Below are 25886 nucleotides of genomic sequence, written 5' to 3'. Positions count from 1 at the left end.
TATTAGGATTTACTGGGTGACTGCTGTTTTATTCACTGTACACAGAAAAAAATGCTTCCATATGACTAATCAATAAGAAAACTTTGTTTCCTTGCTATTTTTGTAAAATATGAAGGGATGTTAAAATAAGGTCTTTACTGAGCTTGAATTAAACTTTTATTATTCTTGACCAAGATAGACTTTTTCCTTTGTGTTGTGTTTCAGATATTCTTTACCAGTTGGGTACCAGTGGCTCACACCTGTAATCCTAGCTACTCAGGAGCTTGAAATCTAAGGATAGAAGTTTGATGCCAGCCCAGGCAGGAAAGTCTATTAAACTCTTACCTTCACTTAACTAGCCGGCCAAAAACCAGAAGTAGAGCTGTGGCTCAGGTGGTAGTGGAGCACTAGCTTCAAAAGCTCAGGAACAGCATCTCCAGGCTCACCCCCCCCTCCAAAAAAAAAAAAAGTGAATGAATGGAATTGGAATGTTGCTCTCAAAGGTAGTAAGCTGTTCCAACAAGCTTGAGGGCCTGCGCGCATTCCCTAGAACTGAAAAGTAAATTTTTTTTAAAATGAATGAGTGGATAGATAAATAAGTGAGTAAGTAAAATTTTATAGTCTTTTAGGTGGCTCATTAATAGTAGTCCATTGTTTTGGCTTTTTCTTCAATTGAGCTTATAGGCACAGATATCTTCCAAATTTATTTATTGTGGCCAATAGATCACTTTAGTGTCTAATGTTCTAATAAAATTTCCATATTTCTTTCATGTCCAGAAAGCAATTGGCTTAAGTTTGAGATAGAAAAACTAAAGATTAATGCAAGTTTTCAATTACTAGAAACTTCAATTAAGATTATTGTCCAAACAAAATTATACTATTTATAGAATTTATATAAGAAATAATTGATTATATTCATTTTCAAAAGGAATTGTCATCTTAAAGAGTTCAAAGAATTTTAGAATCAGTTAGCTAAAGAGACATGGCTCTTTCGAAGAGCTGATATTCGTTTGCATGTCTGAGAACAGTGCTCCTTAAACTTCAGAATTGGTAAGAATCACATGGAGGGCTGGTTACAATACAGCTTTCTAGGTCATTGAATGTTCAGCACACTAAGTATAGCCAGGTCCAGAATGTGTATTTATAACAGTTTCTAGCTTGTACTGATAGTGCTGGTTCATGCACCTCACCTTAAGACCACTGTTGTAGCTAAATCATTGACCGTTTTTAAAATTGTAATTTCACCTTTTGCAATTTGACAATTTTCTAAAACCTTTTTTTTTAAGAAAAAAGAAAAAGAAAAGCCTTGAAATTTAGCCTCTGTAATTTGTGAAAATTTTATCAACACTGTTTAATGTTTTCTTAGTATGTTAGGAATTGCTTTTTATTTTAAAATCAAGATTTTTTTTTTTTTTACTGGAGGAATAAATACACTATTGCTAGTTCTGTCTCTTCAAATATGATCGAACACTATGAAACCATACCAAACACATATTGTAGAAAAATTAAGGTTGTAACCATGTTTCTAATTAAAATGTTAAATGTGCTGTTTTTATTTCACAGTGGCTAGTCTATTTGTAACACATGCATCTAAACTAGATTCTGTATCTGATTTGCTTTAGCATCATCATTCTATCAGTCTCTTAAGTTGCCAATTGTTGAATTTCTGTATAGGTAAGTGAAACATTTTAAAGTGTGGAACAAAGCAAAACTAAGTTAATGTTGTTTAAATAAAGAATTCAGTACTGCCAAAGATGTTCTTAAAATGCAGAATACAACTAATTCAAACCCTGACTGAAAGCAACTTCAAATTTATAGTTTTCTTGAAACATCACATTTTCATTGTTTTTCTGGAAGAAATAGTATTTGAGAAAAAGAAATGTCTTGAGTTACTGTTTTTATGAGGAGAAAATTGCCCAGTCTTTTAAATGGTTAATGAGAAGGAGTAATAGTTAAACACTGGAGCATTGATTTCTGATTTGAATTCTCCAACACAGGCTAGCCCTGGGGGAAAGAGGAAAAAAGCTTGCTAATTAACATTTGATTACTGATGCCACCTTCTTATTCCCCTTGCACCATCCGGTTTCAAGCATTTTTTTGTTCAGGAAGGATTTTTAGGAGGGTTTAACTTGCATCTTAGTAAAACAAATCCATGTGCAACTACAATGTGTGTACAATATGTTTAAAAAAGGAGGTAAAGAAATGGCATCAGATATGAAGTATATGTTCAAAACCTATTCTGATTCAGAAGTGATTGGTTTTCTAACTACATAAGCCTTTCAGAACACTAGTGATTGCTAGGTAACTGAAACTAAGTCCATTCTGTATGCCTTATTTGATTTAAACACACACACATACAAATACTTATTTGTTCGATGCAGTTAATTAGCAAACTCTTAACCAGAATATTACAGGTAGTGTGAAGTTCATGGAGCTCATTGTTTGATATACTTAAAATTTGACCAGCGATTTTTTAAAAAATGTAATAATGATAGGAAATAATGAGGTAGATGTGTGTAGTTGTAGTTTCAGGTTACTTTTTGTAAAGGATATAATGTGCCTTGGTATCTTAATGAAGAAAATTTAGAAACTGGAAATCTTATTAATTGGTCTTCTAACCCATGGCAATAAGTTTTCTTTTTAAACTATGTTAAAATGTTTCGTGTATGAAGTATCATGAGCCAGATTACAAAAAAATAAATTAATAAAACTTTATACCTGTAACAAACAATATTCTGGCAAAAATATAACCTCATTGGTAATGTTTGGTTCAAGGAATCATTATTTGGGTTTCATTTTTAAGTGAAATTTCATGAGAGCAAAACATTAATTAGCTTTTCAAAATAGCAAAATAAAAGTAAGGACCAAGACTTTTTTCATCCAAGAAAAAGTTTACCTAAAATGAGTTTTAATCCTTACATGAAATTATTTAGTTTTCCTTTTTTTTTTTTAAAGTCTTACTGACTCTACTTTTCTTTCATACATTTGTCTTGGATATATTTAGTTCTTCCTTTCTTATAACTAGGTTGAACTACTTTTAGAACTCTGAAAATCATATATGATCATGTTTTACTTTAGGAAAGCGCCACCAATCTATACAGAGCAATAGATATGCAGAATTAGGATTAGAAATCTAGTTTTCTACCTCTCTTTTATGCCACAACAGTTCAGACTTCATGATTTTTCTTTTTATTTTCAGAATCTTTTCTCACTCAGCTAATCCATGGGTAACATTTTAAATTCTCTTGAGCTTTTTCCCCATAGTTTGACCCAACATATAGCTCATAAAGAATGATTTTATTATAATACAATTTTATTATAATGCAATATTATCTACTAGCCTTAGCTTCTTTTCAGTTTGAATAGTTAAGGGTCACCTTAAAATTTAGCTTTCAGCAAAGTTACTTTTCCTGAGAATTATTTCTCTAAGAAATTCTGATGAAATTTTAATAAAAGCAAAACTTGCTCAAAATTTAAATGTATCAAAAGAAAAATTTGTGGAAGATGAGTTCTTATGAATATGCCTTTATATTACATGTTAGTATAGTAAAAAATGTTTTTCTTCCAGTGCTGTTTAACATCATAATTACCATATACTTGAAGTAAAAAAAAAATCATTGCTTAGCTTTTTACATTAATTACAGCATGCAGATTTTTATTATTTAACAATAAAAACCAAGTAACAATGAAACAAATTATTAAAGCTATGCCTTTTCAAGCTAATATAATTTATTTTTTTCACATGATATTGAGCCAAGTTGATCAAATAATGTATAAGACATAAAGACCTTTAGGAAATGTTCCCACCCAGTGAAGTGCCACCTGCCCTGAACTGGAATTTAACATGGTCTCTAAAGATGAGACTCCATCAGAAGCAGCACAGTAATGGCAGCTGGGCATGCCAGCACCAACAACCCAGCTCTGTGTGTGTGTGTGTGTGTGTGTGTGTGTGTGTGTGTGTGTTCGTGTTCATTCGTGTTCGTTCTTTCTACTTCAGATGTTCACCAATCTCTTATATCAATCACTCCCTCTTTATCTCTCCCCCTCTAAGTTTGTCCCTTTTCCCCATTGCCTCCCTCCTTTCTTTCCACATCCTCTCCCTCCTTTTTCCCATCTCTTCCTCCTTTTCCCCTCTTTTCTTCTCCTTATCCTTCCTCCCTCTTAATGAGACCTGTGTATCTTTTATCTGCATCATTTTATACACAGATGTATTTATTAATGAGTTTCCCTAGAACACTTTAACCATTTTAAGTTTTGCCTTGTGTACCTTTTGGGTTTTTTCTTACCTGCAGATTGTGATTCAAAATTTAAGTTAAATATGCTCACCAATAAAAATAATGGAATTTTTGTATCTCTATTACTAAAATCATTGCTCTTATTTTTGTTGTTGTCACTGTGTTTTGTATAATAATAAATCTGTGGTTAAAGCATTGGTAAACATGAAACTATTTTTGAAAAAAACAACAACTTGTTTTTACTTAAACTGTTTAGTGATTGTAGTATAACACAAAATTCTTTTAACTTAATCTTATGTTACTATGAGATTAAGTGAATTTAGCCTTTTCATTGGAGCAATCAAACATTAGCTTAATATACTTTATATGGTACTCTGTTCTGGATGCAGCCAAGTTCTGGCTGCATTAACCAGTTTATTCTATGACAAGTTGCTTAACAGATGTTATTCTAGGAAGAACAATGAAGCCAAATACTTGTGCAGTGGCTAACATTATTCTAACTTTGATCACTTTTGTTCAGCCCATCAGTCTGGCATTGTGCTTTATACCAACATAACACCGTAGCCAGAACATGCTTTTCAGGCTTAGAATAGCAAAGGAATGTTATTTGGTTCAGTGCAGCTACAGAAGAGTTAATGAAAGAAAATACTATTTAATTCATACCATATTGTTGTATTTTGAAATTAAAGTAGAATTTAAAGAATCCCATTTGAAACTTATCTTTCTATGTAATCATATACTAATACTGAGATACCTTTGTTCTTGTTCTAATATGTTTTCCTGCCCTTTCCCAAAATAGCTGTTATTTGGTATATCTAAACGACCTAAAAAGAACTGAATCTTGCCTGAGGCCAACTCTGTTTCTCTTTTATTTCCCCTTTTTTAAATTAATGCGTTCAGTTTAAATCATTCTTCTTAAAAGCACTAATATTTAAGCATGACAGAATAGTCTTGACTAGCTTGAGTTAAGCCCAGTTTCATTTGTTATTTATTATTATTATTATTATTTTTGTTTATATGGTACTGCGGAATTGAACCCAGGGCTGCATGAATGCTAGGCAAGCACTCTACCACTAAGCCACATTCCCACCCACTACTAGCCCAGTTACATTTGGTTAAATTGTTGCATTGATAATGACTGAACTTGATGGACTGTAAACAAAATATTGTGTGATAGACTGACCAGTGATGAGAATTCCTGAAGAAAAGCTGTTTTCTTTGAATTGAATGGATCAAGCCATATCCCAGGTTCCTCAGATCTTGTTTACTAAGTCTTTGTTCCCCCCACAGGTATACATTAAAGATAAAAATAGATTGAATTCCATGTTTTGGTTTCTTGCCCGTGTGTGTGTGTGTGTGTGTGTGTGTGTGTGTGTGTGTGTGTTTCAATAGAAGGATAATTTAGATGTGCTTATGTATAATAAAGAGTAATGTGATAACAAAATGCTGTAATAAAACAGTAAGATACATTAGGTTTCTGGGGTGTGTGTGTGTGTGTGTGTGTGTGTGTCTATGTCTATGTCTATGTCTATGTCTATGTGTGTTTCTTTCTTTGGTTCCAGGGATTAAAATCAAGGCCACTTGCTCTGGTACTCTACCACTTGAGCTACAGCCAGTCTGTAACATTTCTAATTAGTTTGAGATCATCTCTCAGACTTTTCTGCCTAGGCTGGGTTTGAACTATGATCCTCAGATCTTAGCTTCATGGGTGAGTCACCAACACCCAACAAGATTTCTGCATTTAAAAAAATCGCAACCAATGCTTCTTGTTAATAATCATAGTGAAATCAAACTGCAGAACTTATTATATATATGGAACGTTTCAACTCCATTTGTTAGAGTAGAGTGATAATGTCATAACTAATTTGAAGAGTTAGTTAAGATGATGATCTATCCATTGTTAAAATTGTTAATTTATTTTTATTGTAAATGAAAATTAAATTTTTGTTTGCCATTCTGAACAAAAGGATGAAGAATAATATTAATTCATGCACTCAGTACTGGTGATTGAACCTAGGGCTTTGGATATGCTAAGCAAGCAGTCATTTAAAGTACATCCCCAGTACTTTTTTGGGGGGTGGGGAAAGATGCAGTGATGTGGTCCCAATAACTGGCCTCTAACCTGGGATCCTCCAGCCTCAGTCTTCTGAGTAGCTGTGATTACAGACGTGCATCACCACACTTGATACTTAATTACTGGACAACAAAGTTTAGCCTTCCAACACCTTAGTCTGATCATGTTTTTCCTCGTATTTTAAAGTGAAAGGTACAGTGTTGCTTTGGAGAAAATGAGTATTTAAAAAAAGCTTTAATAGCATGTACTATACTGTAATGAAGAACTTAAATATTATATTAGAAGATAGTTCTGGTGGCAGTAAATACTCTGTTCAAACTGTTTTTAATTTGGCTTGATATGACAAATAGCCAATGTTGTTTTAGTAAGTAAATATTTATATAAAAACAACTTTCCCATCCCAACCATAAACTATTTCTTCTCACACTTGGGGGCTAGAAATGTATTTATTTTTGTTGGAACCATTATAGTTTTAAAATTATAAACATATTTGTATCTTTATTTATAAGTGAACTGTGTACTCAATTTTTCTTCTTTCTCTCTTCTTTTTCTCTTTTTTTCTTTTTCGTTTTACTCTGGGTAAGGTTGAACTCAGTGCCTCATACTTGGTAGCCAGGTGTTTTACAATTTGGTCAAAAATCCCCAGCCCTTTTTGCTTTGGTTATTTTTGAGATAGGGTCTCACTTTTTACCCAGGACCATACTGAACCTTGATCCTCCAATTTACTTTTTTTCAAAACTGTGATGACAGATGTATGGCACTACTTTCAACTTTTTATTTACTGAGATGAATGCTTGTGACCTTTACCTGGGCTGGCAACAATTCACAGTCCTCCTGATCTTAGCCTCCTGAGTAGCTAATACTGTAAGTGTAAGAGACTTGAGAATTAGTAGCCATGAAAACAAGAAAGGATTTTTATTGAACTATTATTTCATCTATCCTTCATTGAAATCTTTTAAAATTTGGTTTAATTTTACTTTTACAAAACTTCTCCGACTTGAGATTTTTTTAAGTTCCAAATTCTTGCTTTGAATCTATAAGAAAATAAGAAATACATTGTATGTCACATAAATTAACTGAAACTCTAGTAGCTAATTTGGAAGCCCTATTCTAATTACATTGTTTCTTTTTTTGTAGGTAAAAAGAAATGTATATGACCTTACAAGTATACCAGTTCGACATCAGTTATGGGAGGGTTGGCCAGCCTCTGCCACAGACGACTCAGTAAGTTTTCAGTTTTAAATTTTCATCTCTGTTTGCCCCTTGCAGTCTAAATAGCTTTAATACCAAGCAGAGTCAAACACTTAGAATATTCCATTGCAAGAATACTTCAAGTCTAATAATGTGAAAAGATGAGAAGTTGTAATAATTTAAATTCACCTTTATAATAGAATATAAACCAAAACACCTCATCCCCCCCCCTTTTTTTTTAAAGATTAACCAAGCTAAGTTTATTTGAAAATAGGAAGAAAGCCATGAAATAAAGTAGTGAAGCTTTCAATTCTGAGAGGGGCCTTACAAAGGAGTTTAATGGAGTTCTTTATTGGGGCTCTGCTCATATCTTCTCTGCTGGGCTTTGCACTTGATTGCTTGGTGGCTTGTGCATGTCCCAACCCTTTGCATTGGTTGAGGGTGCACCCAGGGCCAATATTTTGTTAGTAATGTTTCGATGTCAGTGTCAGGAACATTAAGCTGATAGATTTGACTTAAAATTGTCCTTAATGAGTAGAATATATTCAGATATTCCTAATAAAATGTTTTAAAAATCTTTGATTATGGATATTTAAAAATCAGCCAAATCATCATAATATGTGTGTGTGTGTGTGTGTGTGTGTGTGTGTGTGTGTGTGTGTGTGCATGTGCGTGTGTGCGCCAATCCTGGGTCTTGAACTTAGGGCGTAGGAGTTGTCCCTGAACTTTTTTGCTCAATGCTAGTTCTCTACCACTTGAGTCACAGCTTCACTTTCAGCTTTTTGGTGCTTAATTGGGGATAAGAGTTTGATAGACTTTCCTGCTTGGGCTGCTGCCTGGCTACGTATAATTTGTTTTTTGCCAGCCTGGGTCTTGAACTCAGGGCCTGAGCACTGTCCCTGGCTTCTTTTTGCTGAAGGCTAGTACTCTGTCTGCCACTTGAGCCACAGCGCTTACTTCTGTCTGTTTTCTATATATGTGGTGCTGAGGAATTGAACCCAGGGCTTTATGTATACGAATGAGGCAAGCACTCTTGCCACTAGACCATATTCCCAGCCCTACGTATAATTTTTTTCAGGTATATTTTCTTTTCTTTTCTTGTTTTTTTTTTTTTTTTTTTTTGCCAGTCCTAGGCCGTGAACTCAGGGCCTGAGCACTGTCCCTGGCTTCTTTTTTGCTCAAGGCTAGCACTCTGCCACTTGAGCCACAGCGCCACTTCTGGCCATTTTCTATATATGTGGTGCTGGGGAATCGAACCCAGGGCCTCATGTATACGAGGCAAGCACTCTTGCCACTAGGCCATATTCCCAGCCCCTTCAGCTATATTTTCTATATTCCACTAGTGCTTTAGAAAAAAATAGACACTAAATAAAGGCAAGTCAGTATTGTAATTAAGATAACAAGGACCCCAGGCAAAAATAGACTAATTTAAATATATGAAAATTTCAGATGGTGGTGGGTAAAATTGTGAAGATAGAGGTAATCCATGGGGCTGGGAATATGGCCTAGTGGCAAGAGTGCTTTGCCTCATATACATGAAGCCCTGGGTTCAATTCTCCAGCACCACATATACAGAAAACTGCCAGAAGTGGCGCTGTGGCTCAAGTGGCAGAGTGCTAACCTTGAGCAAAAAGAAGCCAGGGACAGTGCTCAGGCCCTGAGTCCAAGGCCCAGGACTGACCAAAAACAACAACAACAAAAAAAACAAACAAACACCAGAAAAACAAAACTGCTCAGGGACAGTGCTCAGGCCCTGAGTTCAAGCCCCACCACTGACAAAACAAAACCAAAAACCCAGTGCTGTGCACTGGTGGCTCATGACCATAATCTTATTTACTCAGGAGGCTGAGATTTAAAGTTGAGGTTCCAAGCCTGCCTTGGCAGGAAAGTCCATGAGGCTCTTAACTCCAATTAATCGCCTAAGAGGTAATCCATGAAAACCATCTGTTGGTAATTGTTGAATTTGTGTGATGCTTCTGTTGGGACTATATGCTTGAAGATTTCCTTAATAAAATGTTTAAAACGACTAATTATCTAATTTGAGAAGGATATAGGATAAGGGAAAAGATCTAGAAATGTGGGAGTATAATGGCTTCAGTATACTCCAGTGTTTGAGTTTGAGCAAAAATGGTTTGGAACCCACACGTGTAGATATCACACTGAAACAGGCTTATCAGGTGCAGTTTCCTCTTTGAAAAAATATTGTTATTATAAAAGTGACATAGAGGGGTTACAGTTACGTAAGTCAGGAAATGAGTACATTTCTTTTTGGACAATGTCACCCCTCTCCCCTCCCAGTTTTTCCCTGACTGTCCCCACCCACAAGTTGTGTACTTGATTTTCCATGTAGTGACTAGTGAGTACCACTGCTGCCCTTTGTGAATAGTGCAGCAATGAACATGGATATGCAAGTGTCTTTATGATATCCTGGCTTGTGATGTTCTGGGTAGCTGCCCAGGACCAGGAGCAATTTCAAAAGCAATAAGAAAATTCAACTAGTGGTGTATCAGTGGCTTATACCTATAACTGTAGCTGCTCTAGAGGCTGAGATCGGAGGATTCTGGTTTGAAGCCACCTTGGGCAGTCAAATCTAGGAGACTCTTAACTCCATTTAATCAGCAAAAAGCCAAAAGTTGAGCTGTAGCTCAAGTAGTAAAGTGTTAGTCTTGAATGAAAAAGCCAAACAAGACAATGAGGCCCTGAGTTCAAGCCATATTACCAGCATGTACATGCATGCACGTGTGCACGCACACACACAAGACTCCATCTCTAAAATATTTAGCAAAGCACAGGACTGGAGGTGTTGTTCAAGTGGTAGAACACCTGCAGCACAGTAAAGAAGCCAATAGAATTATCAAGAGACCCTGAGTTCAAATTCCAGTGCCACAACACAAAACAGAAAACAAAAAGAACAAAAGAAAATTGACCAAAAAAAAGAAAGAAAAATTTTAATACAATTTTTTCTTCTGTAACAAATGCCTCATCCATTTTATGTGCTAATTAATTTGACAGACGTTTATGAGATTCCATGATTTAAAGATTTCTGTAACATTTAACTTTTCTTTTACATTTACCTTTTCAACAAATAGTTGTAATGCTCTTTCATTATTATAGGAAAACATGGAAAGCAGGTGAAACTGACAGTAACCCAGAAAGAACATAATGCTACATGATGCTGTAACTAAATGACAGCAAGCAGAAGAGGGAAAGGAATCCCCATTAAGAGGCTGATCACTTTGCCTCATTATTTATATTTACACCTTGTCCCAGAACCTGTGAAGTGTTGCCTGCCCACATTTCCCCAGAGCAAATGTTGCCACATTGGCAGGATGTTGCATTTAGCTGCATGATTTGTTACAACAAAGATGTTTAGGGCCAGACTGCTTTTAACTGGTGCCACAGCAGATCTACTCTCTAGCTCCAGTGCTTGAGATTAGGCACCAAAAAGAAGGGAAAAAAAGGCTTAAGTATGGCATTTTAAATCTCTTCTAGCCATGTACATGTCATAAAACTTTCTTTCATTAGAACTATAAAAACTTGCAAAGCTGGTGCTTGTAATCTATATTGTTGCAGGCTGTGGTGTTTTTATACTTACTGAAATCACTCAAGTGGAGGCATCTGCTACAAAACAAGATAGTCCTCACAGCTTAGGGCATGGATTGGGTACAGCTGAGAAATGTCAGCTGTGTAAACAGCCTGAAATGTGTTACCAACAAAAATATAATTAATTTCTTTCCAAGACTGTGCCATAACTTAATACTTAGAATGGTCTAAATTTCAGTGAAAGCACCTGAACATTCATTTTTCAGTGCCAGAGTAGAGGATTGGTTTTAAAGGTCATTAAAAGTGAAGTTAATTTTGCACTTTTTCTACTCAGTTGCAGAAATGTGTGGCTTTCAATATACAGTAGCTTTAGATAGCAGAGCAGTGGCCTGGATGAATTTGTGGAGATATCGTAACGCAAGAAATTAATGGATTTGGAGTGGTGAAAATGTTCTAAAATTAAGATTGTGGTAAAGATTATGCACACCTCAGGGGGGAAAAGGGAAAGGGGGAGGAGGGGGGGTATGAGGGACAAGGTAACAAACAGTACAAGAAATGTATCCAATGCCTAATGTATGAAACTGTAACCTCTCTGTACATCAGTTTGATAATAAAAATTTGAAACAGAAAGATTATGCACTACTAACTTGACTAAAAATTATTAAATGTGCATTAAATATTTGTAAATTATATACTAGTGAAGATTTCTTTAAAAATGGAAGGCAGTAAAGAACTATATTAAAACATATTCATTTTATACTATATGAGAAATACTTTGCACTAACACAGAAAATATTTACTTCAGTCTTACTGAAATTAATGAGTAAATGACTGCTATAGTACTCATTAGCCCTTGACTTAGAAAACAAGACAAAGAAATAGACTTATAATTAAATTCATGTGTAATCTTAACATCTCTTATGAACCTGATAGACTGGTCTTCTGACATTTTCAGGCTACTCAGTAAAGTCAGCAATCATTTATACATTGTTGTTTCTCTTCACAGTTAAGTGTTTCTTTGCTTTTTGTATTCTAATGGGGGTATGAAATACTATATAAATCGTCAATAACTCATTTCAGTTCCTTTTATACTCTCATCAGGGAAATATTTTCTTCCTATGACAGTAAGCAGAATTCTACTTTACACTTTAACAAAGATGCTCTTAGCTTTCAGAGAGTGGAAATAACTTCAATATTGAATTGTGTTTAGACACATTATAATGTAATATAAATGTAGTTTTTAATTGTGAGATTTAATTTAATAGTGATTATACAAAGGAGGTAAGTAATCCTTTTGTTAAAACGTTTTGATGGTATGCCCTTTTCTTTTAAGATCACCAGTGGTCTTCTGTCACTCTGTCATTCTGGGATCTTAACTCAGAATTTGAGAAATTATGAATTTTAGCATCAGAGGTCTGTTAAGAGTCAAAAAGTAACCTATTAAATATTTGTACAGTGACAATATGAGATGACTTATAAGCAAAACCATCACTCAGTAGCCCTTCCAAAAGATAAAAGATAACTAGGCAAAAACTACACACAGACACATGCACATAAATGCACATAATTTTTTAATAGTAAAGAAAAAAATCTTTGAGGCAAGTATAGTGTCTTACACCTATAATACCAGACTTAGGAAGATTGTGATTTGATGCTAGCCCAGTCAAAAAGTTAGTGAGCAAGCATGTGGCCCTGAGTGCAAACTCTGGTAGTGGCTAAGTAAATTTTAAAGCAAAGTATTTCTTCAATGGCCGGTAAGATTTAGGTAAGAGGAAAGCTACATTGTATATTGAGTTGTAACAATTTTGTGATCCCATGTGTGCAGATTAATACCACTTCATTGATATTCCAAAATGCCTTTAAAAAAATAAGTTGTAGAAAATGTGAGTTTATCTATAAAATGAAGGCAGTGTTAACATCTTTCAAAGTGCATTGTGAAGATTGTCATCATCTGTTTATATATTGTATATACTGGCTTTTACACTATATTGACATGAATCCATACGTGCAACAATAAAAAAAGTATGGTCCACAAAATCCAAAATACCTACTGTCTGGCCCTTTACAGAAAAAGCTTGCCAACACCCTTATGTAATGTCTGGCATTTAGTAGGCACTCAACAAACATTAACTCTTTTTCCCTCGAGTAAGTACTTTCTTTATATAACATACACATGGGAAAACAGAAGCATGTTTTGAGTAGCTCCAGGGTCATTTTATGCTATTTAAATTACTTTGTTAACCTGTCTTAGGGCAGACAGATTCAGACAATCTTTACACATCTTCACTGGCAAGGTCATGGATAATGTTGCTTTCGATGGTGGTTAGACTCAGTAGCTTGAGGTAAGGATGGAGGGAGTCCATTGCCCTTGTAAACATATGGAGTCTTGTACAAATAACACAGGCAAAGACTAACCAGATAGAAAGAACAGCTTTGAAAGCAGCAAAATAAAATGTAGTTTTAACAGGTTAAAAAAGTTGTGAAATGGACTCTATCTTAAACAGAGAAAAAGAAGTTTTTAGGAATGTGATTGAAGCACTCAGGAACACACTTAAAACTTAGTAAATATGAAGGAATGCTCATAGAAACTAGACAATTACCAGTAGGCAGCTTTTAAGCACTTAGTTCTGATGCTATAAATTTTGATTCTAGTTCATTAAAATGCAAGGATTATGGATTGCTGCTCATGCCCATGAATGGTAACTGCTCTGGGAATTTTCTTTCCTCTTGTAAGCAACTAGAAGACAGGATAAAATACTATTTTTACTGTGTTGTTGTTGTTTGGTTTTTAAAATTGGGTATCTTAATTATCTTTACATGGTTCTACAAAGGGGTTACAATTTTGTTTTGTTTTTGAGACAAAGTGTTGATGTGTAGCCCAGCCTGGTCCAAAGTAGACAGTCCTCCTGTCTCAGCATCTCAAGTGCTGGGATTATACAAGTGTATATTGTCCTTGTTTGAAGGTATTAATTCAGAAATCTAAAGAAAGACATTAATTCTGTGATAGTCTTGCATTCTGTCCAGAGAAATTACACATAGGAAGCCAAACAGAATTTTTAGATATCCCATCAGAAATAATGCAAGCTAGAAGACAATGGAGTGACATTTCAAAATTGCCCCAATTTTTTAAATAGTGTTAAAATCTGATAGCCGATGAAAATAATCTTTCAAAAATCAAAGATAAATAATCTTAGAGAAACAAAAATTGGTTTTAGTGCCAGCAAACCTTCAAAACAACAAAAATACTAAAGGACATTGTTTAGGAAAAAGGAAAATGATAAAGTTGATCTGCACATCAGGAAGAAGAGTACAAATGATGAATATATAATTAAAGTAAAATACATTTGCCTATTTTTAAATGAAAAATAGTAATAAGCAATGTGGAGTTTTTAACATGTTGAAGCAAAATGTGTAACAACAGTAGCACAAAAACCAGACTGGAAGTATACTAAAACTAAAAGAAGAGGAAACAAGGAAAAGATGACACGAACACAAGACCACGTAAAATGGTTTAAATTTAACCATATAGACCACTACAGTAAATGTAATTTGTTTGCACACTAAAAGGAAGAAATTGTCAAAATTAATTCTTTTGGGGAAGGGCAGTGCAGTACTAGAGTAGTTCCATGGTCTGATGCTTGCACTTTTTATTTTTAAACATAAGGTCCCACTTTCTGCCTAGGCACATATGGACCACAATCTACCTATTTTAGGCTTCCCATTGTAGCTAGGGTGATAGATTCATGCTACCACACCTAGCTCTCTTCCATTGAAATGAGACTCGTTTATTCTGTTCAAGCTGGTTTGAAACAGCATTCCTCCTAATCTCAGAGCCTCCTGCAATCTGGGATGACAGGCATACACCATCATATCCAACCATCCACTGAAAAGGGGTCTCAAAAACTTCTGCCCAGGCTGGCTTTGATATACAATCTTCTCAGCCTCACAAGGAGCTAGGCTTACAATCATAAACTAATGGTGCTCAACTTCAAAATTAGTTGTTTTTTGTTTTTGTGGTTTTACTAGTCTTGGGGCTTGAACTCTCAGGGCCTGGGTGCTGTCCCTGAGCTTTTGTGCTCAAGGCTAGTGCTCTACTACTTGAGCCACAGTGCCCCTTCCTGCTTTTTTCATGATTAATTGGACATTAGAGTCTTGTGGCCCGAGATGGCTTTGAACTGAAGAGGCTCTTAGCTTCCTGAGTAGCTAGGATAACAGGTGTAAGCTACCAACACTTCACCAGAATTAGTCTTAAAAGTAAGATTCAACTAGATGCTGCCTATAAGAAATATATTCCAGACCGGGAATGTGGCTTAGTGGCAGAGTGCTTGCCTAGCATGCAGGTTCAGTTCCTCAGTACTACATAAACAGAAAAAACTGGAAATGGTGCTGTGGCTCAACTGGTAAAGTGCTAGCTTGAGCCAAAGAAGCTTAGGGTCAATGCTCAGGCCCTGTGTTCAAGACCCAGGAGAGAGTGTGTGTGTGTGTATACATATTCCAAGTAACAATAATAGAATAATATACCTTTCATTGTGTTTTACTAAATGATTAGAAAATTTTACCATGTAAGCACAAACATAAGAACACCCTAGTGAAAGCTGAGGATGTAGCACTGTGATTTGAGCACTTTTCTAACATTCACAGAGTCCTGGGTTCAAGTCACAAAACCATAGTATACAAGTAAATAAGTTAAATAAGTGAGAAGAGGCCACAGAGATTTTATAATGACTAAAAGTTTAGCTCACCAAAAAGATATAACCACCCTAAATCTGTATGAACATAACAATTCAAAATATCTGAAGCAAAGGCTGATAGAACTAAGAAAGACAAAAAAACCAGTTCATAATTACACTTAAATGATTTTGCTTTCTTATTTAATAACAGTACCTGAAAATATCTTAAAATTTGAAATTAACAGCTTCATTCAAAAAATCCATTAGTCAAAGAAGATAGAACAAAAATATTGAATGCATTTAAAATAGAATGAAGACAATATAAAAATCATATTATAAACTTAATTATTTTTTAGTGTGCTAGTCCTGGGACTTGAACTCAGGGCTTGGGTGCTGTACCTGAGCTTTTCTGCTCAAGGCTAGTGCTCTACCATTTGAGCCACAGCTCTATTTCCAGATTTTTGGTAGTTTATTGGAGATAAGAATCTCACAGACTTTCCTGTCCTAATTGGCTTTGAATTACAGTCTTCAGATCTCTCCTCCTGAGTGGCTATGATTACAGGTGTGAGCCATCTGTGCCAAGCAATAACCTTAATCATTTAAGTGGCACTTATAACCTTAAATGCTTATATTAGAAGAGGAGGACCAACATCTGTGATCTGTCTTCTACCTTAAGAAAGAAGGAAAAGAAGAGAAAATTTAAATCCAAACGAATAAAATATTATAAAGTTAAGAAATCAGTGAAATAATAAAAAAGCTAATGATAGAGGAAATGATTGAAACTGACTTATTGCTGTTTTCTTTTTGTAAAGATCAATTAATTTGATAAATTTCTTGCTAGATTAATAAAATACAGGGAAAGGACACAAATTGCAAATGCAAGGAATTGAAAAGGGTACGTCACTACAGATCAATCATATGGATAGTGAAGGATAAAAAAGAAACTATTTTATGTGATACAGTATCATATCTCAATAAAGCTGCTATTTTTAAAGACAGATGGGGAACAAATAACATTTAAGACATACATACTGCAAAGGATAAGACATCATGATCCATTGTGATTTTTTTTTCTAGGAATACATGTGGATGGTTCCATATTGGAATGTAAACCAATGTAATTAATCTATTAACAAAATGAGAAAACACATAACTAATCAAGTAGCTTAAAATGGCAATGATTAGCCAAGTGGAAATACAAAATGGTATCATTACTTTGGAAAACAGTGTCAGTTTATTAGAAAATTAAACACACACATTTAATGTACAATCCCAGTTGCTAGGTATTTACCAAAGAGGGCAAAAGGATATGTTTCTACGTAGATTTGAAGTTGAGCGTATATAGAAGTTCTATTCATAACAGCCAGAAATGAGTGTCCATATGCCCATCAAGTAATGACAAACCACAATATATGTAAAACCAAATACTATTCCAAATGGGAAGGAACAAACTACTGATATACAACAGTTGATAAGTGACAACAGACCCAGAAGACTATATAGCTATATGGTTCCAATTAGGTACAATCTAGAAAAAAAAACAAAAAAATATATAACTTCAGAAATAATCTCAGTGGGTTGACAAGGAATGGTAGAGATTCACTCTCACAGGACCACAAAAAATATTTAGGAGTAGTTAGAAATGTGTGTTTGCTTATATACCTGAGTACTGGTGAACTTTACGTATATTAATGAATCTTCAAAAATGCTATTTTTTTTCAAGTTTTTATTATCAAACTAATGTACAGAGAGGTTACAGTTTCATACATTAGGCATTGGATACATTTCTTGTACTGTTTGTTACCTTGTCCCTCATGCTCCCCTCCCTTCCCCCCTTTTCCTCCCCCCCCCCCCCGCCAGGTGTTCAGTTCACTTACACCAAACAGTTTTGCAAGTATTGCTTTTGTAGTTATTTCTTCTTTTTTACCCTGTGTCTCTCAAATTTGGTATTCCCTTTGAATTTCCTACTTCCAATACCAGTAAACACGGTTTCCAATATACTCAGATAAGATTACAGAGATAGTGTAGGTACAACCATAGGAAGGTGATACAAGAACATCATCAATAATAGAAACTACACATACACATAGGACGTTGAAAGTAGTTACAACTGTGATATAACAATTGTTTCCATAACATGGAGTTCATTTCACTTAGCATCATCTTATGTGTTCATAAGGGTATAGCTATTGGGCCTTGTGATGCTCTGCTATGGCTTGCCTAAACCTGTACTAATTATTCCCAATAAGGGAGACCATAGAGTCCATGTTTCTTTGGGTCTGGCTCACTTCACTTAGTATAACTTTTTCCAAGTCCTTCCATTTCCTTACAAATGGAACAATGTCATTCTTTCTGATAGAGGCATAAAATTCCATTGTGTATATGTACCACATTTTCCTGATCCATTCATCTATGGAGGGGCATCTGGGTTGGTTCCAGCTTCTCGCTATGACAAATTGTGCTGCGATGAACATTGTTGTGCTGGTGGCATTACTGTGATTTTGTTTGTGGGCTTTTGGATAGATACCCAACAGTGGGGCTGCTGGGTCATAGGGGAGTTCTATATTTAGCTTTCTGAGGAATCTCCATACTGCTTGCCAGAGTGGCTGAACCAGTTTACATTCCCACCAACAATGAAGTAGGGTTCCCTTTTGGCCACATCCCCTCCAACAATTGTTATTATTAGTTTTCTTGATATATGACATTCTTGCTGGGGTGAGATGGAATCTCAATGTTGTTTTGATTTGCAAAAAATGCTAATTTTTTAAAGCAAATTAATTCAGAAAACTGCAAATAGAGAAAATTTCTGTAACCTGAGAGAATTATGTCAAAAGCTATAGGGAGGATAATTTCACTCTAAGATTAGAAATGAGGCAAGGATGTTCACTCCCACAGTGCTGTTATGATATTCCTAACTAGTAATATAAGGTAAGGAAGAAAGACAGCATATAGATTTGAAAGGAAAAAGAAAAATCATGTGTATATTCTTTTTTTTTTTTTTTTTTTTTTGGCCAGTCCTGGGGCTTGAACTCAGGGCCTGAGCATTATATCAGAGCTTTTGCTCTACCACTTGAGGCACAGCGCCACTTCTGGCATCTTTTTTTCTATTTATGTGATACTGAGTCGTTGAAACCAGGGCTTCATGCATGCTAGGCCAGCACTCTCCCACGAAGCCACATTCCCAGCCCTGTATATAAAATATTTACTAGCTTATTTCTTTGTAGATGCAGCAAAAGTTGCTAAGAATTAAGGATTAAAACTAGCAAAACTAGCAGACAAACATACAAAAGCAATTGTGAAGCCAAGCTACAACTCTATTGTGGCATTTTGGTAGTTAGTTGCAGATGAGAGTCTCCATAGACTTTACTGCTCTTGCTGGCTTTGAACTGCAGTCCTTAGTTCTCAGTCTCCTCAATAGCTAGGATTACAGGCATGAGCCACTTGTACCTGGCACACTCAGTAATTTTAAGATCATAATTCTTCCCAATCTACCACAAGGCAATATATCATTAGCTATCTTATAGCTGTCTTAATATTCCCCTCCCCAATGTTCTTTGAAGAGTAAATCCTGAGCAAAGTTTGTAGAACTGTGCAGATATATTCACTGAATAAGAAGGACTCTAATACCGGCTTGAGATGAAGAATGAACTTCTTGTGATGGTGTAGAAATTAGTTTAATAAATTTAATAGCGGTACTCAGAAGATATTATTAGTAAAGATATTCCTTAGATCATTATATAAGTCTTTGGTGGATAAATATTAGATATGAGAAGAACAAAGTGATACATGAATTCGATTTAAAATATTTGGGCTTTTGTGAAAATAATGTGTCATTGTTAGAAAGAGGTTAGAAGACCTTATATTTAATATGAGAGGTGATGAAAAACAGTATTTTTGGTACTTTAAGTACCAAGTAAGCGATCCATGTAACTGAAGGTATGGTGAGTCACTTTAGGATTTCAGAGACTGATGTAGTTAAATTGCAGTATTTTTTTATTGAGTATTTAAGTTATAATGTTGTTTGTGTATGTGGTAGTAGTGATGGTGGTATTTTTTTCTTTCATTTTGTAGTATTGGGGATTAAAGTTAGTGCCTTGTTCTTACAAGGCAAACATTCTACCACTTGAGCTATACTTCTAAGCCTTTGGCCTTTAGTTACATTTTTGTGCTGATACCTGGACTGGCATCAAACTATGTGCTCCTATCTGCACTTCCTGGATAGGAATGTAAGACAATGCTTGTCGTCTTCTTTTTTTTTTTTTTTTTGGTGGTGGGGGCGGGTGGGGGGGGGAGTGTCTTCAGTCATGGGGCTTGAGCTCAGGGCTTGAGTACTATCCCTGAGTTCTTTTTGCTCCCATTGCTAGCATTCTAACATTTTGAGCCCCAGTGCCACTTCTAGTTTTGGTGGTTAGTTTGGCGATAAGAATCTCACAGCCATTCCTACCTGGGCTGGCTTTGAACTGTGATCCTCAGACTTCAACCTCCTGAGTAGCTAGGATTATAGACATGAGCCATCAGTGCCTCACTTAGGCTTATTTTTGATACAGAATCTCACTAGCTTTTGTCAGAGCTGGTCTCAAACCACTTTTCTTTCTCCATCTTTCATGTAGCTGAGATTTTGAGTATGTGCCATGATGACTGGCCTTATTTGTTCATTTGTTATTGTGTTGGATACCAAACCCAAGACCTATGCTAAGTGCATACTCTATTACTGAAGTATGCCCCAAACTCCTGTCTTGTATTTTTTGTACCCATGTTTGATCTGTCACAAATTTAAAGATAAAATTGTCCACTAAAAAGACGTAAATTATTCTTTGTATTTCTAGTTGTAGAAAGTAGATAAATTAGGCTGATTTTCAGTTTTAATTTGATTAAATTGAGTTTGACCTTTATAATTTTTTTCATTATTATTAAGTAGTTGTACAAAGTGAGTTACAAATTCCCTAAGTCAGATTAAGTGTACAACACATCTTGGTGAGTGTCACCTCTTCCCTCCTTCTCCCCCATTTTCTTCTTTCATCCTTACTCTCAAGTTGTGTAGCTCATTTTTTACATAATGTATATTGAATACAGTGACTACTTTGCTTACCTTCCCTTCCTCTATTCTTCGGCTTCCCCCTGCCCTCTCCCCTCACAACATATTTTCACTTCTTGGTATTTGTTTTGATTTACAGTACATTGTTCAGAGGAATTACACCTTTGGATTCCTCCCCTAAGTATACCATACATTAGTCAGTCTGTGTCTAAACATATTGAGCCCTGTTTATGTTATCATGCATATTTGTATTTTAGAACTAGTGAAGCTTTATAGTTATCGAATCCAAGACAAAAACAGCAAAAATGTACTTTTTACTCTTTTAAAAGATGAACAGTTCAGATTTTTGCTATGTCACATTGGTATATACATTCTTGAATAGTAGCTGTATTAATGTAGCAGAGAATGAATCAATTTTACAACAGTTACTTAGTGCTAGGTGGTGTTAAAAGGTATTTATATGTGATTTGTAGTTTGGAAGCCTTTTAAGCTCAAGTTACTTAACAATCATCAAACATCAATAAAAAAATCTCATTTGAGTCAAGTGGTATTGTAAATAATCTTTAGTAGGAATACTGTAAACTGGGGAATACTGTTACTATTTTTCTAAATTTTCCCAGAAAACTTTAAACTTACCTTTCCTTCTAGTTAGGTTGTAAATAGTATTTGTAATAACGTTATTTCTAATGGACTGTGAACTCTTTGAGGACAGGAAACAGGTCTGGTTAACACTCAACTAATATTGCTTAAATTGATTGAAATATGCCACTGAAAGTCAGTACTTAACTCTAAAAAATAATAAATAGCTACTTAGTATTTCAGTACATATTAGCATTACCTCTTCTCTACTTCTAGAAACCAGGCACTTTTCCTGTTACTGTGAGAGGTCTTATTGGAACCTTTTACCTGACCTGTCTATAGTGTGAGAAATAAAACAGTTGTTTATAACACATATGTGTGTTACTTAATCTCTGACATTTGTGTATGCAAGTTAACATGCTGTCTATTGCATTTGAACAGCTGTAACATATGTGATAAGATTTCTTAATAAATAATTTCCGAGCAATGGAAATATGAGCATGAATAATAGTCTCAGCTTATTACATTGTGCTTTTAGGCCTTTGAGTTCAGATAAAATAACGTGCCCATAATTCCATATTTTTAAAAGATGGTGAAAAATATCAAAGTAGCCAGTTTGGGATGTAAAAGAAAGTCTAAGATATTTTGAGTATGCAAAAAATGTGATTTTTTTTTTAACAAGTATGTCTAATGGCTATAAAGTCTCAGAAATTTTTAACCCAAAGCAAAGGCATAAAATGAGCATTTAAGCATAGAAGGAGCCTTTTAAGCTCAAAGTCAGTCGATAGTCAGATCAATTCTGTTACATATCATGACATTGTTTAATATTCTACATGTATAAAATATAATTTTTGAAAAATAAATACCCACAAGGGATTGTTGGTACTGATTGTTTCGAAAGCCAATGTGGAAGTCTTTTTGTTCTTTATTCTATGTTTGTTGACAGTTGTGATCAACATGGAATGAACTGCTTTACAGTTTATTACTTTCAAAGTACAAATTTGGATGCTGTGGATTCAGATGTATAAAAGAGATAAAATTACAGACAGCTTTGAGTGGCAGTTACATATCAAACCTCACGGGGGTTTGACAGGCAACGAATATCGTTATTAGACGCTTTTTCCATAATTGCTGACATTTATCCAGTGTTTCACAGTATTTGCTAATGTATTAATGCAGTCAATCTCTGAGAGGCTGCACATGCCTTTTTAGCCCTGGCTTTTATGGGATTCTGAAATTCATAGACCCACAGATACTTATTCCCTGCTGGTTGCCGTAGTGACAGAGCTCAGAGATAAGCCAAGACAGAGCCCTTTTGTGATTGCTTTTCAGGTGACATTCAGCGGCAGCTTGAGTAGAGTGTCCTTTTATAGTTCCTGTAATTCAGAAAATGATAACAGCTTTTTGCTGCTTAGAGGAGAAGTCTGTGCACTGCTCCCAGTGGGATTTCAGTTTGCTGTGCCACCTCATACCAACACCAGCCTGATAAAGTTCTTATTATTGTGGAGATTTCAAAGTGCAAGAGGATTGAATTAATTATGACAAGTTAGGCCTAATACTACCAATAAAACTTTAAAGAACCAATAAATGTTCCCAAACCATCTGTAACAAGTTGACTTGAATATATTAAAAATGTTAGTGGTAGCATAAATAGTCCTTTGCTTTAATAAGGGAAAGTACCTACCTAACTTAAATACTTTGGCTAAACACATTGGCTGTTCCATCTCAAAGTTTAGGAGTTGTCTATTCATTCTATGTACTGTTTGATACTATTGCTTCAATATGTTGTTATTTTAAGGCAGGTGGCTTCATTTTGACACTTTTTTTCATTGGGATTATTATTTCTTTTGAATGTAGTGCAGTAATTTTTAAAAATAGATGTTTTATAAAATAGTTTATATGAAGTGCTTCAAATTCAAAAGAAATGTGATCGTAGGGAATGATGAGAGGAAAACAATTAAAGAAATAACTGGAGATATAATAGAGGATGTTATTGTTTTTTTCCTAGGCTTGAAAAGATAGGAGAGTTATTCCTCATACTTGAGGAAAGAGCTCCAGCCAGATGGATAAATATAGCAGACCTTAAAAAGCCAGAGATCAGTGTCTATGTAGTTGGTAATAATGAAGAAATAAAAAACAAAACTGTTATTTCCAAATTGAGCCATGAAAATCTGATACGAGATAGAAAGTGCTTAAATCTTATTCCTAAAACTGTGGGTTAAAAGAAACTCAGAAACAAAAAGCAAGTCAAGGGGCTGGGGATATGGCCTAGTGGCAAGAGTAGCTTGCCTCGTATACATGAGGCCCTGGGTTCGATTCCCCAGCACCACATATACAGAAAACGGCCAGAAGTGGCGCTGTGGCTCAAGTGGCACAGTGCTAGCCTTGAGCAAAAGGAAGCCAGGGACAGTGCTCAGGCCCTGAGTCCAAGGCCCAGGACTGGCCGGAAAAAAAAAAAAAAAAAAAAAAAGCAAGTCAAATAGACTGAGAAGTAACTTGAGAATCTTAAGATATGGAAAAGACTGAGGTTGTATTCCCTGATATCCAAATTGCTGGTGAGTCATGTTTGGTAAACAAGTATGGATAGCACATGAATGAAGACTGAAACCAATTTAGCCTAACAAAACCTAAGTTATCCCCACTTACATGTGCAATTGAAAGTGGGAGCTGTCATTTGTGTAGTTGTTTCTAATTTTTCAGTCTCATTAAGAGCAGACACAAACTCTCAAATTACTCAAATATCTGTAACAGACATGACATTTTAAAATTGTGTATGGTTGGCTCTTATTACCCATCAGTGCTCATTATATTATTTATGGTTTACTTACCATCTGCTTTGATAAGAAAGAGGAAAGAGAAATTTAAATTATTAGATGAAGTAGGTTTTTTATTCTTCTTCTTGTTTTTGATCCAGTATTGGGGCTTGAACTCTGGCATTGGGAGCTGTCCCAGAGCTTTTTTGCTCTAGGCTTACACTCTACCACTTAAGCGACAGTTCCACTTCCAGCTTTTTGGTGGTTAATTGGAGATAATAGTCACACAGACTTTGTTGCCAAACCTGGCTTCAAACTGCATTCTTCCGATCTTAGCCTCCTAAGTAACTAGGATTATAGATGTGAGCCACCAATGCCCAGCAGAATGGATTATTTTTTAGCGCTGTGGTTATCAATTTTTAGGTTATCCATTTTTTCAAAAATGTACCACTCACTGACAATGTCTTTAAGGACATATCATTCATATGTTTAAGAATTGCTATCTACTGGGGCTCTGGTGGCTCATACCTGTAAATCCTAGTTACTAAGGAGATGAGGTCTGAAGATCATGATTCAAAGCCAGCCCAAGCAGGAAAATCTATTAATCTCCAATTAGTATCTCTCTACACACACACACACACACACACACACACACACACACACACACGAGTAGTGGTTGATAGTGGTAAAGTGTTAACCATTAGACCAAAAAGAAAAAAACACCCAAAAACCAAAACCCTCAAGGACAGGTCCCAGGCCCTGAATTGAAGCCCTAGGATCACCACAAAAAAAAAAAAAAAAAAAATCAAAAAAATCCAAATTATTATTTTCTTTTCTGAGCCTAGTTTCCTGATCTCATCTACTATGCACACCAAGAGATTTATATATATATATATTTGGTCCCATGGGGTTGGTCTTTTGCTTAGACCTACCTTTCCAGGAATTTTAGATAGTAGTTTAGAACTTACTATAAACAAATGTTAGCACTATATACTCAATCTCCCTAACATGAGCAAATTGAAGTCTTTGTGCAGCTACAAAATTAATAAATAGCAGTGATTTGAACTCAAACAGAATGGCCATGCCACATTTTCTGCCTCTCCTAGTAAATCAACAATGGGATTCCTGTGCAATTCTGTCATGTTTATTCTTCAACAACTCAGCAGTGAGCATGCTACATTTATTGTGACTGTAGTTCCATTTTATACCATTTGTGATAGAAATGGTGACAGGTCTTTGTGTCATTTACAGTGAAGTATGATTGCTGTGTTCACCAGGTCAGTGAGCTTTCCCTTCCCTTTTCCTTCCTTTTTCCTTCCCCTTTCTTAGCCTTCTTTTCCCTCCCTCTCCCCCTCCCCCTCCATGTACTTTATATCTTCCCTTTATTTTATTCTATTTTTTATTTACTAGTACTGAGGTTTGAACTCAGGATTTTATACTCGACAGGAAAGTACTTTGCCCTTTGAATCATATCATCAGCCCTTTTTTCTTTGTTTTTCAGATAGAGTCTCATGTTTATGCCCAAGTTAACTGAGACTGTGATTCTCCTACTGAAGCTTCCAACATAGCTGGGATGATAGTATGTGCCACTGTAGTCAGCCTTATATTGGTTGAGATGAGTTCTCCCAAGCTTTTTGCTCAGACTGATCTTGAACCATAGTCTTTCCAATCTTCCCATTTTGTTCAGCCAAATGTTTGTGAAATGGATCTATATTTTTACATGTAGTTGCAGTTATGGCTTGTTCATTGTTGTTGCTTTCTAATATTATTATTGCATATAGATTGTGCCCATCATTTATCTATTCTGCAGTTGATGAGGGGGGCAGT

The 25886-nt window shown here is 35.4% G+C and overlaps 1 protein-coding gene and 1 long non-coding RNA gene across 2 annotated transcripts in view; both read left to right on the top strand.

Moving 5' to 3' along the window:
• The window catches only part of Faf1 (Fas associated factor 1), a 296655-nt gene that overhangs the window by 133851 nt on the left and 136918 nt on the right, over window positions 1–25886 (top strand). Inside the window, exon 8 of the mRNA XM_048351276.1 lies at window positions 7426–7512. Within this exon, the coding sequence (XP_048207233.1) occupies window positions 7426–7512 (87 nt within the window). The remainder of the gene's footprint in view (window positions 1–7425; window positions 7513–25886) is intronic.
• LOC125355140 lies at window positions 8513–9730 on the top strand. Its single transcript, XR_007211600.1, has 3 exons — window positions 8513–8557; window positions 8800–8958; window positions 9406–9730. It is a non-coding gene; the product is annotated as an uncharacterized LOC125355140 (long non-coding RNA).

This window comes from Perognathus longimembris, chromosome 7, assembly GCF_023159225.1.
Source record: "Perognathus longimembris pacificus isolate PPM17 chromosome 7, ASM2315922v1, whole genome shotgun sequence".
In the NCBI taxonomy this organism is placed as follows: Eukaryota; Metazoa; Chordata; class Mammalia; order Rodentia; family Heteromyidae; genus Perognathus; species Perognathus longimembris.
This window is presented reverse-complemented; position numbering and strand designations above follow the sequence as displayed.